This window comes from Pecten maximus, chromosome 10, assembly GCF_902652985.1.
Source record: "Pecten maximus chromosome 10, xPecMax1.1, whole genome shotgun sequence".
NCBI lineage: Eukaryota > Metazoa > Mollusca > Bivalvia > Pectinida > Pectinidae > Pecten > Pecten maximus.
Genome location: NC_047024.1, coordinates 7,099,290 through 7,114,578, shown reverse-complemented (window position 1 = coordinate 7,114,578; position 15,289 = coordinate 7,099,290). Strand labels below are relative to the sequence as shown.

The window sequence follows — 15,289 nt, the reverse complement described above, 5'->3', positions numbered from 1 at the left end:
TGCAGGGGGGCCAGAAGTGTTTTCTGAATCCTTAAAAATAGTCTGTTTGAATTACAAATTGTGTACACGTTGAGGCTTACAGAGTCTATAACTTACCTTGTGTTGACTTGTCTTTATTTAACAATGAGCTCCACCCAGGCACCTTTTTGATTTAAAACTCAAATCCCCAACACATGTCTCAGAAACTGTTATGTGTATACAAAGAAACTTGAAAATACTGTGATCATCTTCAACCAAGCCATGATGGTAAGGTGGAAAATATCGGAGGGTGTTTTATAAAGGGAAAATTGGAGTACAAGTTTAGATACTCTGCATCGTAAAGAAAATGTCTTGCACAAACACGAAGGGTTCTCCCGATCATCTGTAGTATATCTGTCTAGATTGTATTAGCCTGTATATACTGCAAGAAAATAGAGGAATCTGGTTTCAGGTTTTTTTAATGTGAGGGAAAAACATTGGAGAATAAACAGACTCATCATAAATGCATTTGTTCCATCATTGTAATGTTAACGGAATCACAAGAGTATGTAAACTAACCAGAGTGCAGGCTTGTTTCTCTTTTGTACAGAAAAGTGAATTTCCTGATATAACAGGAGAAAAGTACATCCATACCCGTTTTATACCTGTTCAAAAAAATATAGTAAACTTAACATACATTTAAGGTACATAAATTTTAGAGTTAAATATTAACAAAAATAATTATGAACAATTTACCTGAGATTCAATTTGATAAAACATGCTGATCCAAGCCTTGTGATGTGTTTGTCCTGTACAAGTAATGAAATGAACGGAAGCATTGAGTGACCCCAAAATCTTAAATCCTATATGTAAACATTGGTCTTTATAGAATGAAGTTAAAGGCCTACCTTGTAAAGAGGACAAAAGCTTGATCATACAAGTTTTCTTTTACCCAAAATATTCATAGACACACCTGAAATGTATCTACTGATAATAAGAAGTGTCATTCACTCAACCTGCTACTTGTAAAACACAAAAGGTGCGATGGGATATTATACTGTTTTGAACAAAATTATAAAACAATTTAGTCCTGCTGTGTAACAAAATGAAATTATTTAAACAATGAAATCAATTTCTTCGAATATATTACAAAATAATCTTCTAGAATACAACAACAATAAAAGAGATTTAGAACTTATTTGTTGATCATATTTAGTCTGTTTGTCAACTGTAATGGTATATCAGCTTGTAGCCACCATAGGTAGCTTGTGCTTACCTGTTGTGTGTTTTACAAAGGATCACATATCATTTTTCCATAAATAGCTCACAGAAAATGTCACCATTCATGATCAAGGTGGATTGGAATTGTTTGTTGACACAGTATGACTAGTAGTATGTTATATTATTGATGTACATATTTTAGAATTGTCCTAAAAAATCTTTAAAAGAATAAAAGTACAACGTGTGGTGACTGGTGATGTTTGTAAAAGTTCACCATTAATAGAATGTAACTTTACTATGTCACACTAAGGTAAATAGTAGAAAAATCAAACATTGGAAGGTATTCCAGTGTAAAGGTGGTTATTACTATCCTACTGGCCTTTGAAACTGGGGGGACCATAGGTTTTCTCTCGTCTGACCATCAGTCCGTCCACTCAGTTTACGCACTTTTCTCAGCCATTCTTACAAGGTATGTTGGTGAAAGTTGGTATATAATATAACTTCAGAATAGCTACAGATCAAGTTTGAATTTCAGAGTTTTTGGTTCCAAGTTTGAGGTCACTGTTTTAGGGGGGGGGGGGGGGGGGGGGGGGGGGACATGTATAATGCTTTAGCAATACCCAGCATGCTTGTTTTTAAGAGGTAGGGAAGGGGTTATTTGAAAAAATGTTATCAGTTAACAAGAGAAATTAATATTGTATAGTTATCAGTTATTTTCTTAGTGTATGTGTGATTTTTATGTAAAAGCTTACCTTTCTATCCATCACGATCCTTGGCTATACTACAGGTAATGTCCTAGCGTTACTCTGACCATATACCTTAAGTCGATGCACTACTTAGTATTTTCTCATGAGTATATGATTATAAAGTTCAGTAAAACTAATTGTTTCATAATGAACCTTGATTTATATGAAGCAATATGTTAAAATCATGTTCTTGTTAGATCCTAAATGTATTGTTAATGTTGCATGAAATTGGATGCAATTTAAAAGTTTTATATTTGCAAGGTAAATTATAATATGTATCTGATTTTGAAACTAACACCAAGATAGTATCAGTTGGGTATATTGTTTATTATAGTTTTTCAATGCTTAGCAAGATTTTCTTACGACTTCATTGATTGTTCAGTGGTATCTTTAAATAAAAGGCATAAACCGAGCCTGACCCAGACCATAAGTATCAATAATATAACTCATTTGGAAGTACTCCCAGTAAAATAGACATACCAAACCCAGTAGGATAGTTCTGTTGTAAATCAGACAGAAAAATCTTTAGAGGAAATGCAACAGTCAGAAGAGATATCCTTCTGCATGAAGAGAGTATTGACTTTCTTTGCAATGCAAATCGGAAATCTGGAGTAAATTCTTTATGATGACGTCGGTTTAGTCTGTCGGAGATGCAAGACTACTTTCCACTTTAAAAGCATTGATTTTTTTTTTAAAGTGATGTTCAAATTATTTCTGTCGCATTCCGGTTTCTGAGGCCACTTGGCAATTGTTGTAGCCATTTTAAATCTGTTTTTGAAATATATTTAACAGAAATGATGTTGATGCCCTGTATTTAATTCTTCCCCAACTCTTATAGAGGTGACAAATTATGTTTTTATCCCCAGTTTGAATTCCTTCCTACTTTATAGAAAAGAGTTTTGTAGCTAATAGAATAAAGAACGGCCATACATTCTGGTTGGTTTTATAGGATTGAAATATTGAAACTGGATATAAGAATCTAGATAAATGTTGGCAAGAGAACTGTAAAATTATTTATAAAAGGATGACTGAATCAGAGTCTGTGGAATTTTAACAATTTCTTTTAGGATGATGATGATGATGATGATGATGATTACAAACCATGCTTATTGAAATTGTATGTACTGTTTATGTACTTACAAGTTACATAATCAAAAATAAAAAAGAACTATTTAAAGAAAAAAAATAATTAAGGACGGAAACCTGTAAATATACAAAGTTAACTTTCTTCATGTCTCACTTACCTATCAATTTACCAATCAACAAGGGAAAAAAAACAAAAACATACAACTCCAATAAAAAGCATAGAAACATTGAAACAAAAATGGCTTTATAGGCTTTAGTACAACATAAGCTGGTGAGCTGCAGTGCGATACCTTTTCAGTACTATTTACTACCACAGCAATTACCTATTACTGTGCACTTGTTATACTTCGGCATTACAAGCATTTTAATTTATAAAGCATACCTGATTTAAAACCTGTTGTTATATTGAAGACAGAAATAATTGTTTATTTTGCATTCTTTGACAGAGGAAGGAGAGGGCTGAACAGATTGCTTACAAACTGGAACAGGACCTGGCACTGTGTAAGTATACAGACAGTATATGAGCATGCTTACCAATAACTTTCTCTTCAGCAGTCACATTCACAATTTTGTCAAGACAATCCAGACTTCTAATGGGACATGCCAAAGTTGGTCTGACAGATGACTACCACTTCTGACTCTTCCGATACAGATCAAGATAGCACCGGGTTGGACCAGAGCATTTACAGAAGACAGAACCAGGCTGTATTGAGCATCTCGCTACCTACTAGAACTAATGCAGATCAATTTGTGCCACTTAATTTCGTCTTCATAATGCAGTTATCTTATGAGCAATAATATCAAATGATATATTTTGTAATTTATGATAAAACGAGAAAAATATATTTCCAATTTTTTTTTAAGCATTTGAATTACATTTTTTTGACACAGTTGTTTATTTGATAGGACTCCTTTGGTTGAACATATCCCAAACACGGGACAAATTGGTATATTAGGTAGGAATAGGTGTGTTGAGCCTATACATTAGATAGGAATAGGTGTGTTGAGCCTATACATTAGGTAGGAATAGGCGTGTTGACCCTGCTATTGCCTATGGGTTGTAAAGCTTCCTCCACAATGGAGATGTCTGGGGAACAGGGAAGAAATCTGATAAATGCAACTTTGACAAGAAATTGTATTGCACTAAATACAGCAAGATCTTGCAATGAGGACAGTAATCCTTTTAGGTGTTATATTTCCGACATTTTGTCAACTTCTCCATCTGACAATCATTTTGGGGTTTCATCTCTTAATTTCAGCCAGTAAAAGGGATGGGTATTAAAAGCAATATCATGAGTAATAAATGTGGTTCTATATCAAACTCATTGAGTTATGGCTAGATCATAATAACAACGTGGGATGGACAAGATACCCCGGAGGTCGTATCAGGATTGTTTAAACCTCAACCTATATATAGAAAGTTAATTAGCAGGTGGATCATTGGTAATTTCTGGAGGTCGTGGCAGGTGTTTTAAACAGAAAGAAAATTGTTACACTTCAGTATTTCAGGAAGACAAAGATCTCAGTCTTATTCTGTAATGGTCTGTTATATATATAGAAAACAAGTTTTGGTTACAACTCAATAGAGACATTGGCTAATTTTATAATCATCAGTTGTAAAACTATGCCATTCCCATCTCTCATACATCTCTGTTATTTGTGTGGTATCTTCATTTGACCTTTTTAGACAGTGTGATATCTTCATTTGACCTTTCCATAGGATTGTCTCGGTAACTACTGTTTTGAGTTGAATTTTGACTTGACTGTCGAGATTTCGCTGTATTGAACGGGGGGAGTTAGCAGAAGATATTGACAGGAGTCATGTCTGATAGATTACACAGTTTAGCATTGGTAGGTAATTGTCTTGCAATGCTTTGCAGTCTGTCTCCCCTCAATTGTTGGCTAGCTGTGTATGTGTATGCTGCCAGTCTCAGAGTTGTACAGTAGTAGCTAAATCATTTAATACAAATATTTCCACAAAAAAATACAAAGTCTCCCCAGGTCATGCTTAAAAATGGAGGCTCAGAAAACTGCCGTCTGCAGCAACTTTTGTCTGGGTGTAGAAAGAATTCATTGATTTTTCACCTCTCAGGGAACATAAATTCTTCTTTGTTGACAAATAGGAAATGTTCTTTATAGCTACAACACTATCTGTTGCTCCTTGTCGACAGGAGAGAAACAATGGAGAACAGATTGTCGGTCTCCTCAGGAACAATATTGACCTAAATTTATGTATTTTCGTAGATAAACAAGTCCTGGTGTTTTGAAGATTTTGTAGAGACCCGGTATTTGCATGTTCATTAATGTGATGCTAATGGAATACAGATGTATATATGGCAGATTTTTATCTCTATTTCCTGGAACAAAACATGTGATAACTTGAAAAATAAGTTTGAGGTGAATGGATTTTGTTAATCACTGAAAGTGAACTCAATATATACAAATCATGATAGCATAGGGCACTTGACCTTTTGGAAAACTAGTTTGTTTGAAAAGAAATTTTAAGTTTAAATATTGTTCTAAATCCTTTTTAGTTAATGAAACATCAGGTCATTTGAAAATAAATTCTTGGATAGGGAAGGGAAGTTGTCAACCTTGAGAAAAGCAAAATGTTTTATATACAGAAATACAGCCACCTTCACCTATTTACTGTAAAATTTTACTGTGCAGTATTGCTCAAAATTCAATCCCTTCAAACACTTAGTGCCAACCACCACCACAATTGTGTAATATTAAGCACACAAAATCCAACAACTATGCTGTCATACAGTTTTCCTTTTCCGTAGACTATGTTTGAAATGGTTAAGTTGACCAAACAAGTATAGACAAGCTTATTTGCATGAATTCACTAAACTGGAAATAATCAGAATGTTTAAAAATTATGCTTGGTCAGTTTGATAGAATGGGAGTATATAAAGTGACAGGTCTTTGTTGAAACAGATCAGTGACCTGTTATAACTAAGGCTGATATTCTGTCATGAATTTGGTCAGTTACAGTGATTTACCCACCCAATCTTTGAATAATTTAACATCCTTCCCAGAGTCAAATGAGAGATCAATAGATTCTTGTAAAAGAATCCAAAATATGGTTTGGTTTGATTTTACAAGTCGCATGAAAGAGAGTTATTAATTGTATAATTTTTTGTTTCATATATGTTGGCAGGTCAGGGAAGAGGGGGTCGGGTGGTGGCAAGTCAGGGAAGAAAGGGTGGGGTGGTGGCAGGTCAGGGAAGAGAGGGTCGGGTGGTGGCAGGTCAGGGAAGAGAGGGTCGGGTGGTGGCAGGTCAGGGAAGATAGGGTCGGGTGGTGGCAGGTCAGGGAAGAGAGGGTAGGGTGGTGGCAGGTCAGGGAAGAGAGGGTGGGGTGGTGGCAGGTCAGGGAAGAGGGGGTCGGGTGTTGGCAGGTCAGGGAAGAGAGGGTCGGGTGGTGGCAGGTCAGGGAAGATAGGGTCGGGTGGTGGCCTTAACTTTTCAATAGCAAAGGCGAAAGGGCTGTAGGCATGACTTCTAGATATATACAGATATCTAGGAAAGGCCCCAGAATCATGCTAAACATTGGGAGGACACCTTTTTTCTCTTCTGTTGATTACCATAGTCTGTAAGGCCAAAAAATGGTTCCACCAGAAATCTTTTTGAAAGGAGATGAAAATATATTTTACAGATTTCTTACCTCGTGTTTTGAAACTCATTTAGAAAGAAAACAATGCAAGTACGTCTTACTATGAAACTGTTTTTTAATTTTTTTTTAAAGATTTTCATGTTTTTATTTTGAAAATCTAATGAAGTGGAGATAATTCCACAATAATGCAGCAAATATCCCTACACCTGTTAAAATTAGAACCTGTTGTTTACCAAATAGATGGCCTAAATAATATCAGCTTTATTTAATTGTGGTCATGACATATTTAAGTCAAATATTCGTTACAGATTGATGAATTAAGTTTGGTAAGCATTATTCATAGCCATAACACATGTCCAGTCTACTGTGTCAGTGAGACCTGACTTTCACATCAAACGTCAAAGTCCAAATTTTAGGTCAACAAATTTATTTTCTCGAAATGAATATAAGGTGTTAATTTCCATGTTGACAGTATTTACTATTAAAATATCATGGAAGATCATATTTCTTCTTGATTCATGAAAATGTAAACATTCATTTTTGGATTTCAGTTCAAAATTTTGCTAACCTAGGACCTGTAGACTTTACCAATCCTTAATGCCAACAAAGATCCAGAATGTAAATAAACTAGCTCTTATGTCTTCATTCTCCACCGAAATCTAATTAAGTTTATATTTGTATGTCTGTATATGCCGAAAACATTTCTAATCCAAACATAATAGCAATCTAGATGTTTTATAGCTGTAATCTTCAGTTGTTGTCAGAAAGATTTAAATGTGATGGATTAGAATGTTATAATCGTTACTCTGTTGACCATTAATTGAAAAATCAAATAGCCAACATGATGTTGTATGATAGATTATATTACTGGGGAATGGTTCTAATAGAAACATGACAAACTCAGCGATAGACATTTATGATAATGATAATGATAATTTGGAGTTTTATATGCTGCTATATCACAACAACATAGCCACCTCAAAGCGGTTCACAACAACATAGCCACCTCAAAGCGGTTCACAAATTATAGCCACCTCAAAACGGTTCACAACAACATAGCCACCTCAAAACGGTTCACAAATTATATGTGGCTCTATTCCCTACCCATACCGAGATTGCGTCCAGGTGTACGATGCATTGCAGCAAGGTCTATATATGATTAATACACAAATCAATCGAAACTTTTTAAAACACAGTTTGATTGATCATGAGGTGATATGAATGATATATTCAGTGTGAGGTGTGCTGATTACAGGTGTGACAAGATAGGTATACTACCTCTGGCTCGGGCTCAACCTGAACGTTTGTTAATCCTTTCATGGCGGCGCAGAGAAAAGGTCTCTAGCGAGCCACCCTGGAGAATGTATCGCGTGATACGCACACGCTTTTCACGTATGGAGAGATGGAGGAGCACACTTTTTGATTACGTGGCACTAATTGAATAGTCAGCTCAATATGTTTTGATCCAGCCGTTTTTTTCCATCATCTAACCAATTCTCTACACGATGCAGATTACACAGAATACTAGCTTCATCGTCATCAAGTATCGGTGGGTCTACCTTAATACCAGATCCCAGCAATAAAACGTGTATCTTTATACAGGGAAGCAATGATCTAGCTTTTCCTGGATTATCGATCGGTGAATAGGGGAAAGGTCTTAATTTCTTTCTTTTGTCTTTTTTTGCATGATGTTCTTTTTACGTGCAGTAAGTACTACACATTGGGGTTGATCGTGGCTCATTTGGGCGGAGAAGACTCTGTGATTGCCTCCAAATAGATAAATGTTGGATGTTCAGCTGGCAAATTAAAATTTACCGAAAAAGACAGTTCACCTAAACATAGCGAAAAAAAATCAATAGCAGTCTCTCTAGGTTATTTTATGTTAATATCCTTGATTAGATCCCAGAAGTTTGGAAAAGTAATTAATTCGTACCTGAATAATAGAACAAGTGAATGGGAGAGAAAATCCAATAGCCTTAGTAATACAGCATGTAGTTCTCTGTTAGGATATTATATTCCATCTGTCTGCCACAGGTTTTTTTTTATTGAAGATTGACGGATGGCTAGCCAGGGAGTTCAAATTAACTGGTATGCATGGCAGTTGGGGCTTATTCTACCTTTGTAGATCTCTTTAAATTCTAAAAGGAATATTATTATGCTGCATTCATTCAGATTTCCTTGTGAAATGTTCCAAACGTTATCAATTATATGCATACACATTAGTCAAAAAGTCTACATGGAAGCTTGTGAAGGACAATGGGACTGAATACTGTAATCCCATTTTCAAAAACCGTATCATTTTATATATGAGTGATGCCATATTTTTAGGCTATATAATGTTGGTGAGTCTGGTGCAGGGTCATGATGTAGTTTGTATAGTTGATAGTCTGTGGTGAAGGCTCGGGAGGTATGTGTATAATTGATGGTCTATGATGCAGTGTCATGATATTTATATCTAAAATTATCCTGTCATACATGTTTCCATGCAGGAATCATTCAGGTAATTAATTATATTGCTTCAGTTTTTACAAAAATGCTTTTCGTTGATGAGAAATAATTCACTCAAAATGTGCTGGTACATTTACGAACACCCAGTGTTTATAAAGCACTCATGATCCCTAAGGTAACTAATGGGTCCTGTCCCATGGACCATATCCCCTTGTTTACTTGGACTAGTTCATTTACTGAATTAGGTGATGTTGCCTTGTCATCTTCATCAATTTGTTACAACCTTTGTCGGGCTTTAGGCCATATTTGGTTGTTCCTGTCTGAGCCTTATTTGTGTATCTCATTGGATTTCCATTACCGGGAACAACATGCAAAGTTGGTATCTGTCGTAATCATCTGGTAGTGATAACAACTAATTATTTAAGACAAAATTCATTGAACTCTTCCAGGAACTTTTTTACAGATGCATTATATATAATAGGAATATTTACAACTACTAAAAATTTAATGTTAATGATATATTTTAAGTACACAAGATATTTTCAGCCACATGGCAAAGCCATTGTATGGCTTCTGGTTTAGATATTCGGAACAGTGAATGAATCAATAATAAAAGTTTAAAGAGTACACTAAGGATACAATTTTAAGGAGTACATAATGATATGTGGTTATAGGGAAGGAATGAAACACTAGTGTACAAAGAGGTATATAGTATCGAGAAGGAATTAAAATTTTAGCAGCATATAGAGAGGTATAGTATCTGAAAAGAATGAAATGTTTAGTTGTGTACAGAGAGGTTACTTGTGTACAGAGAGGTTACTTGTGTACAGAGAGGTTCAGTATCAGAATGAAGGAAACCCTTACTTGTGTACAGAGAGGTTCAGTATCAGAATGAAGGAAATACTTGTGTACAGAGAGGTTCAGTATCAGAATGAAGGAAATACTTACTTGTGTACAGAGAGGTACAGTATCGGGGAAGGAATGGATCAGGCTATAGGTACAGCATTATGAATGAACGAGTATGAAAAGTTCAGAGAAGAACAAAATGAACAAAACAAGAGATGTACAGAATAGATAAAGCTAGAGGTACTACACTATGTTAGTATAGTAAAACACCTAGAGTACAAGTCATGTGTAAGTACGGGTCTCCCAAGGTACTACACTATGTTAGTATAGTAAAACACCTAGAGTACAAGTCATGTGTAAGTACGGGTCTCCCACCATTTTGCTATAATCTGCTCCACATGTTAGCATCGTTATACAGGGCCCCATACCTGACATTACTCACCATTTGTTTTTGCCCTGGTATGTTGTCAAATAACAGTATCTCAGTCATTTTGTCTTATGATCAACTTCTGCCCATGATTTACTCTCTAATCACTTAGATGGAAATTCAAAAAGACTGCTGCTAGTATATATAAATATATATCAATGTCACATCTTGTAAAAAATTTGGTCTTTAATGTTCTTTAGTATTATATTGATAAATACATATTTCCACTGTTTGAATACAGCAAATGGAAAAGAGTATAGATTGTGTACAGATCCAAGCTTCTAAATCCATATGCATGAAAAAAAGATTCGAAGTGAAACATTTTCAACTTTGAAAACAGAATTTTGGAATAACTATTCAGAGTTTTTTTTTTTTTTTTTTTTTGGTTGAGTCAGTTAAAAAAGATATTGGATTATCTTGAGATTTAGAAGTGTGTCCATTATGTTTAAAAGTATGTGACCCTAGTTAGTAGACTGTACACTGATCACTCAGCGTGGCGTATAATGCTTCATTAGTATAAAAAGCCAATACCAGTAGTTCCCTTAGGCTTTCCGATAGGACCTGTAGGTCAATTTAAGGTGGTAGGTCAAAGTTCCCTAAGGTTTTCCTGTAAGGATCAATGCTAACTGGAAATTAGGATGGATAATCCTACGACTGGGGTTTTGAGCTAATGGATTCTTCCTGGCTGACGTCAGACATCGCCATGGAAACAGTTAAACAGTGGGCAATACAGAGAAATATTACATGCTTATATCTTTATGTTTGTCCATGTGTGTGTATCAACCCCTCTGGTCTACATCTACAGCCTGGCAAGTCGGGCACAGTTTGACAAACACCACTAGGTAGCTCAGCATTGATTCAATAAGCTCTGGTGCAACTCATATTTTGTACATATTGATTGGAAGGGAGAAATCCTAAGAAAAAAATACATGTAGTCAGCATTTGCCTGATGTTGTCGTATTTCTTTTTATCGGAATCTGACTTTATGAATATAAAGTTTGGGTTTATTAAATTTCTGCTATCTATTGTCTTTCAGATATAGAAATAATTCATGATTATCAATAGATGTCTCAAGCAAATACCCTGTTTTATCTGGGGGAAAAAATGAAAAAAAATAGAATGTGCCTTTAGATATATCTGACTGTACCAAACAATTACATATGAAAACCATGCTTTAATAGGAAAATCAGACCAATATTATTTGTAAACTTGTAAAAAATATTGGAGCCTGAAGACAAATTTTACATATTTTACAAAGTAAGTTTGCAGTATTTTATTGATCAGCTGATGATAAGCTTAGGAGTAAGAGGATTGGTTTAAAATTGTCAGTTATGGAGTATCAGATGTCTGGAGTACAGACCTAATCCTTATGCATCGACTTGATAAACCAAATGTCATTTTAATACTAGCCTTATTATATGAGATATTGTGACAGCTTGAATGACTAGATGTTGTATTATCATCTGAATGTGTGAATTTCAACATTATCACATGAATCAGTTAGTGTCGTCTAAAAATATCCATGATTTCTTCTGTTTAGTACAGTATCTTGATGTGCTTGGTTGTCTCCCTTAGTAATTTACATAGCCCAGCTTCCTCAAAGAATAGCCTTTCTGTATCCCTGCATTGAGTGCCTAACCAGAGATTTTGTGCATCTCTCTAACTACCAATATCATGAAAGGCCTTTTATGCCATATTTTGTATAAATTTTTTTTTTTAAATTGCAGTTACCCCCCTTTCTAATTTTTTTTTTGTCATTCACCTGTAAAATAATTGTTACTGTCCTGCTCTTGTTAGTGTGCTAGTAGGCTATAACATTTGCCTTGTCCATCTTGCCTGGCGATATACTGTGAAAGACCATTCCACAATTTTTACCATATTAAATCTAAAGATGAATGTTCCCAGTTGTCCCCCATTGCATTGTCCCCATTCTAGCCAAATTCCAACGCAAATTTGTCTGCATCCCTGTGCCAGTATTTATAACGATATCCACCTCCAACTTTTGCCTGCCAATACACAAGGACAGGCTGCCCCACCTTGCCTGCATTACCTTTCCTGCAGCATCTGGTAATGCTTGAACAAGTACTCTAATAAATCCACTCCAGGCTATTTGTATTATACAATATGGAAAACTGTCGGCTTGAGACACGTCACAAGTCAATATGTATACATGTAGTGCTTGTTATTGAATACATTAGCATTTAATGACAATTCATATTTAGATCAAAAGGGGAGATTTAGTTTCTTGATTTAAAAAAAATATATGTTTGTCCTATTTTCTTTCCTGTGTTGGGTTTTGGGTGTTAGGTGTTGAAAAAAAACATGAATTAAGTCATAAGAAATAAGCTTTGTTCTGAATTACAGGGTTTTCCCTGATGCAGGTTTCCTGCGTCTTAGACGTAGAAAAAACATAACTCACAACTAAATGTCTATGCATCCTTGGGATGCATTGTAATTCCAAAATCTGTCATACAATGAAGAACAGTTGATTTCAACTGACACTAGTATTTTATTGTGTTTTTGTTCGAGTACCTCATTGGTCATCTCTGTGCCATTATAAAACACATTTCTTTATAGTCTTGTACAACACCAGCTTTGTCACTAGTAATTGGGGGAGGGGGGGATTATGTAACCAATCACTGTAGTCCCCGTCTGACAGGGAAATGTCATGTCTACTCCTATATATATATATATACTAATGTTATCTGTAAAATAGGACCCCATTCTAGATGTCTATATAGATGTAAGTGTTGATATTATATGTTCACCTACAGTACAGTGGAAGGTATATTATGTCCATGTAATCTGAAAACATCTCGACCCAAAGGCAAGTTTAGCATGATGTATTGCTTTGAAAAATCAAATTGGGGGAATAAATGTTGATTAACCTGGCTTTTTCACAAATTTGTCCATTGTGGATTTGTTTGTAGTAAGTGCCAGGCAGAGAAAGATGTGACACAAGTTCAGACTACTGGTGACAAGTTTTCTGATCCAGAATCACAAAACAGTAGTTATCATTTTATTGTTTGGACAAACAAAATCATTTTCATTTGTCTGCTTTTTCCTGTCAAAGCTAGATAGAGTAATTTAAGGAACTTGGAAAGCACATTATCATTGCTAATGATTACCAAGCTTGATTAAGATAGTTCACAATCAGCACATTATAAAGTGTTGTAGTTGGTGAATTTTCAACATATTTCCAAAGTGTTGAAATTTTCAATTCTTTATTTGATTAAAAACAAAACATTTCGCAAACTTTAGAATACATGTTAGTTAGAAAAAAGTCTGATAAAAATAGTCAGAAGAAAAACTGTTTTGTAATGATTACATCTTAATCATCCTTTTCCAGTCGAGCAGATGACCCCAAGTCAATTCTTGTCAGTCGATCATGTGACCCCAAACTGTTTGTAAGATTGATACCTGGCTTTTTCACATACTTGTTCTTTGTGAACTTGTCTGTAGTAAACTCCAGGAACAGAAAGTTGTGACACAAGTTCAGTCAATTAGTGGTGATTGTCTGATCCAGAATCACAAAACACTCCATTACCAATTAGTGGTGATTGTCTGATCCAGAATCACAAAACACTCTATTACCAATTAAGTTTACAATTGTTATCCCCCTCATTGAAGATAGAATGTCACGATGCTGAAAATGACCGAACAGTCCCTGGACTAGGAACCAGTCAAGTGGATAAGGATCATTCAGCAATACCTTGTTTTAACTGTTGTACTAGATTGTGCCATAATGGGTTACATTATTAATCTTAACCTTATATTTTTTTTTAAATCAGATCTGCAGTATTAAAAGATATCTGTTATTTGATAAGAATAACTAAGGAAATGATATGATAATTATCTTCAAAGAATTACAATTGGTACATATTTTGTAAACTTGAGCTCATTTTAAATGATAATTTAAAAAAAAAACTTGTTCTGCTAAGTAACCATTAATGAAATCTTGTTTATAAAAAAAAAAGTAAAAATCTGTTAAAATGACCCTGGTCTTTTCACATGCCTTTCCTTTATGGAACTGTATGTAGTAAATGCCAGGAACAAAAAATACTGTGACCGAATTTAGGTTGTCTTTGTATGGGCATTCTACCTCAGTGTCACAGAACAGGTATTAGCAGTGCTAGACATGCTATTTGTTCATGAAATTGACAAACCTAGTAAGGAATGCTGAAAAATAGACGAGGGAGGATGTTAAGGTTGAGCCATACTATGTTATTGTGTTTCAAGGTCATAATGTTCAACATCGACACAGGTTGCAATCAGGAAATTGAATTACCAATTAATGCTTTAATTAGAGAACTTATATACATATACATACTCTGCTTTATTTCATCACCAGACGTGTGGATAACTGGAATTCCATTCAGGCATCCACTTATGTTACACAAACGTGTTAATAGAAATGTCAAGTTCACATGTCCGAACTTAATGATGGCATGAAATGCTGTCATGAGAAAATTTGTTACAAGTGAAAATATTAAAGAAATGTGTAATGCCAACCCTGGTGAGTGAAACTCAAACAAATGATACATATTACACATATTAAACAAGAAATATCTTTAAAAAAAGATCAACGGCATAGTTTTAATACCGGTGGTTATAATGTTAAACTGCTGGAGAAATAAATTAACGAACAAATGCGTTTCAGCACGGTAAACAAAATTATATCAGTTTGAATTTCATTTTTGGTGATAATCAGACTGCATTTGAATCAGGAATATAATTTTATCAATGTGTCATTTGAAAAGATACATCAACTTATTCAGTTGATTCAATCTTGAAACTTTGTTTCGTTTTTAATTGCATGTCTGCATTTTGCATTTACCGCTACATTGACCAATCACATACTTCATCTTGACCAGTAACGCCACCTGTCGCGTCATATCCGGGGCCAAAAGAATATTATATGGCTATGCTGAAAACCCAC

General features: G+C 34.9%; 1 protein-coding gene across 1 annotated transcript in view; it reads left to right on the top strand.

Moving 5' to 3' along the window:
• LOC117335642 (U1 small nuclear ribonucleoprotein 70 kDa-like) overlaps positions 1-15,289 on the top strand; it is a 102,021-nt gene that overhangs the window by 6,767 nt on the left and 79,965 nt on the right. The window contains exon 3 of the mRNA XM_033895781.1: positions 3,458-3,512. Coding sequence (XP_033751672.1) covers positions 3,458-3,512 — 55 coding nt within the window. The remainder of the gene's footprint in view (positions 1-3,457; positions 3,513-15,289) is intronic.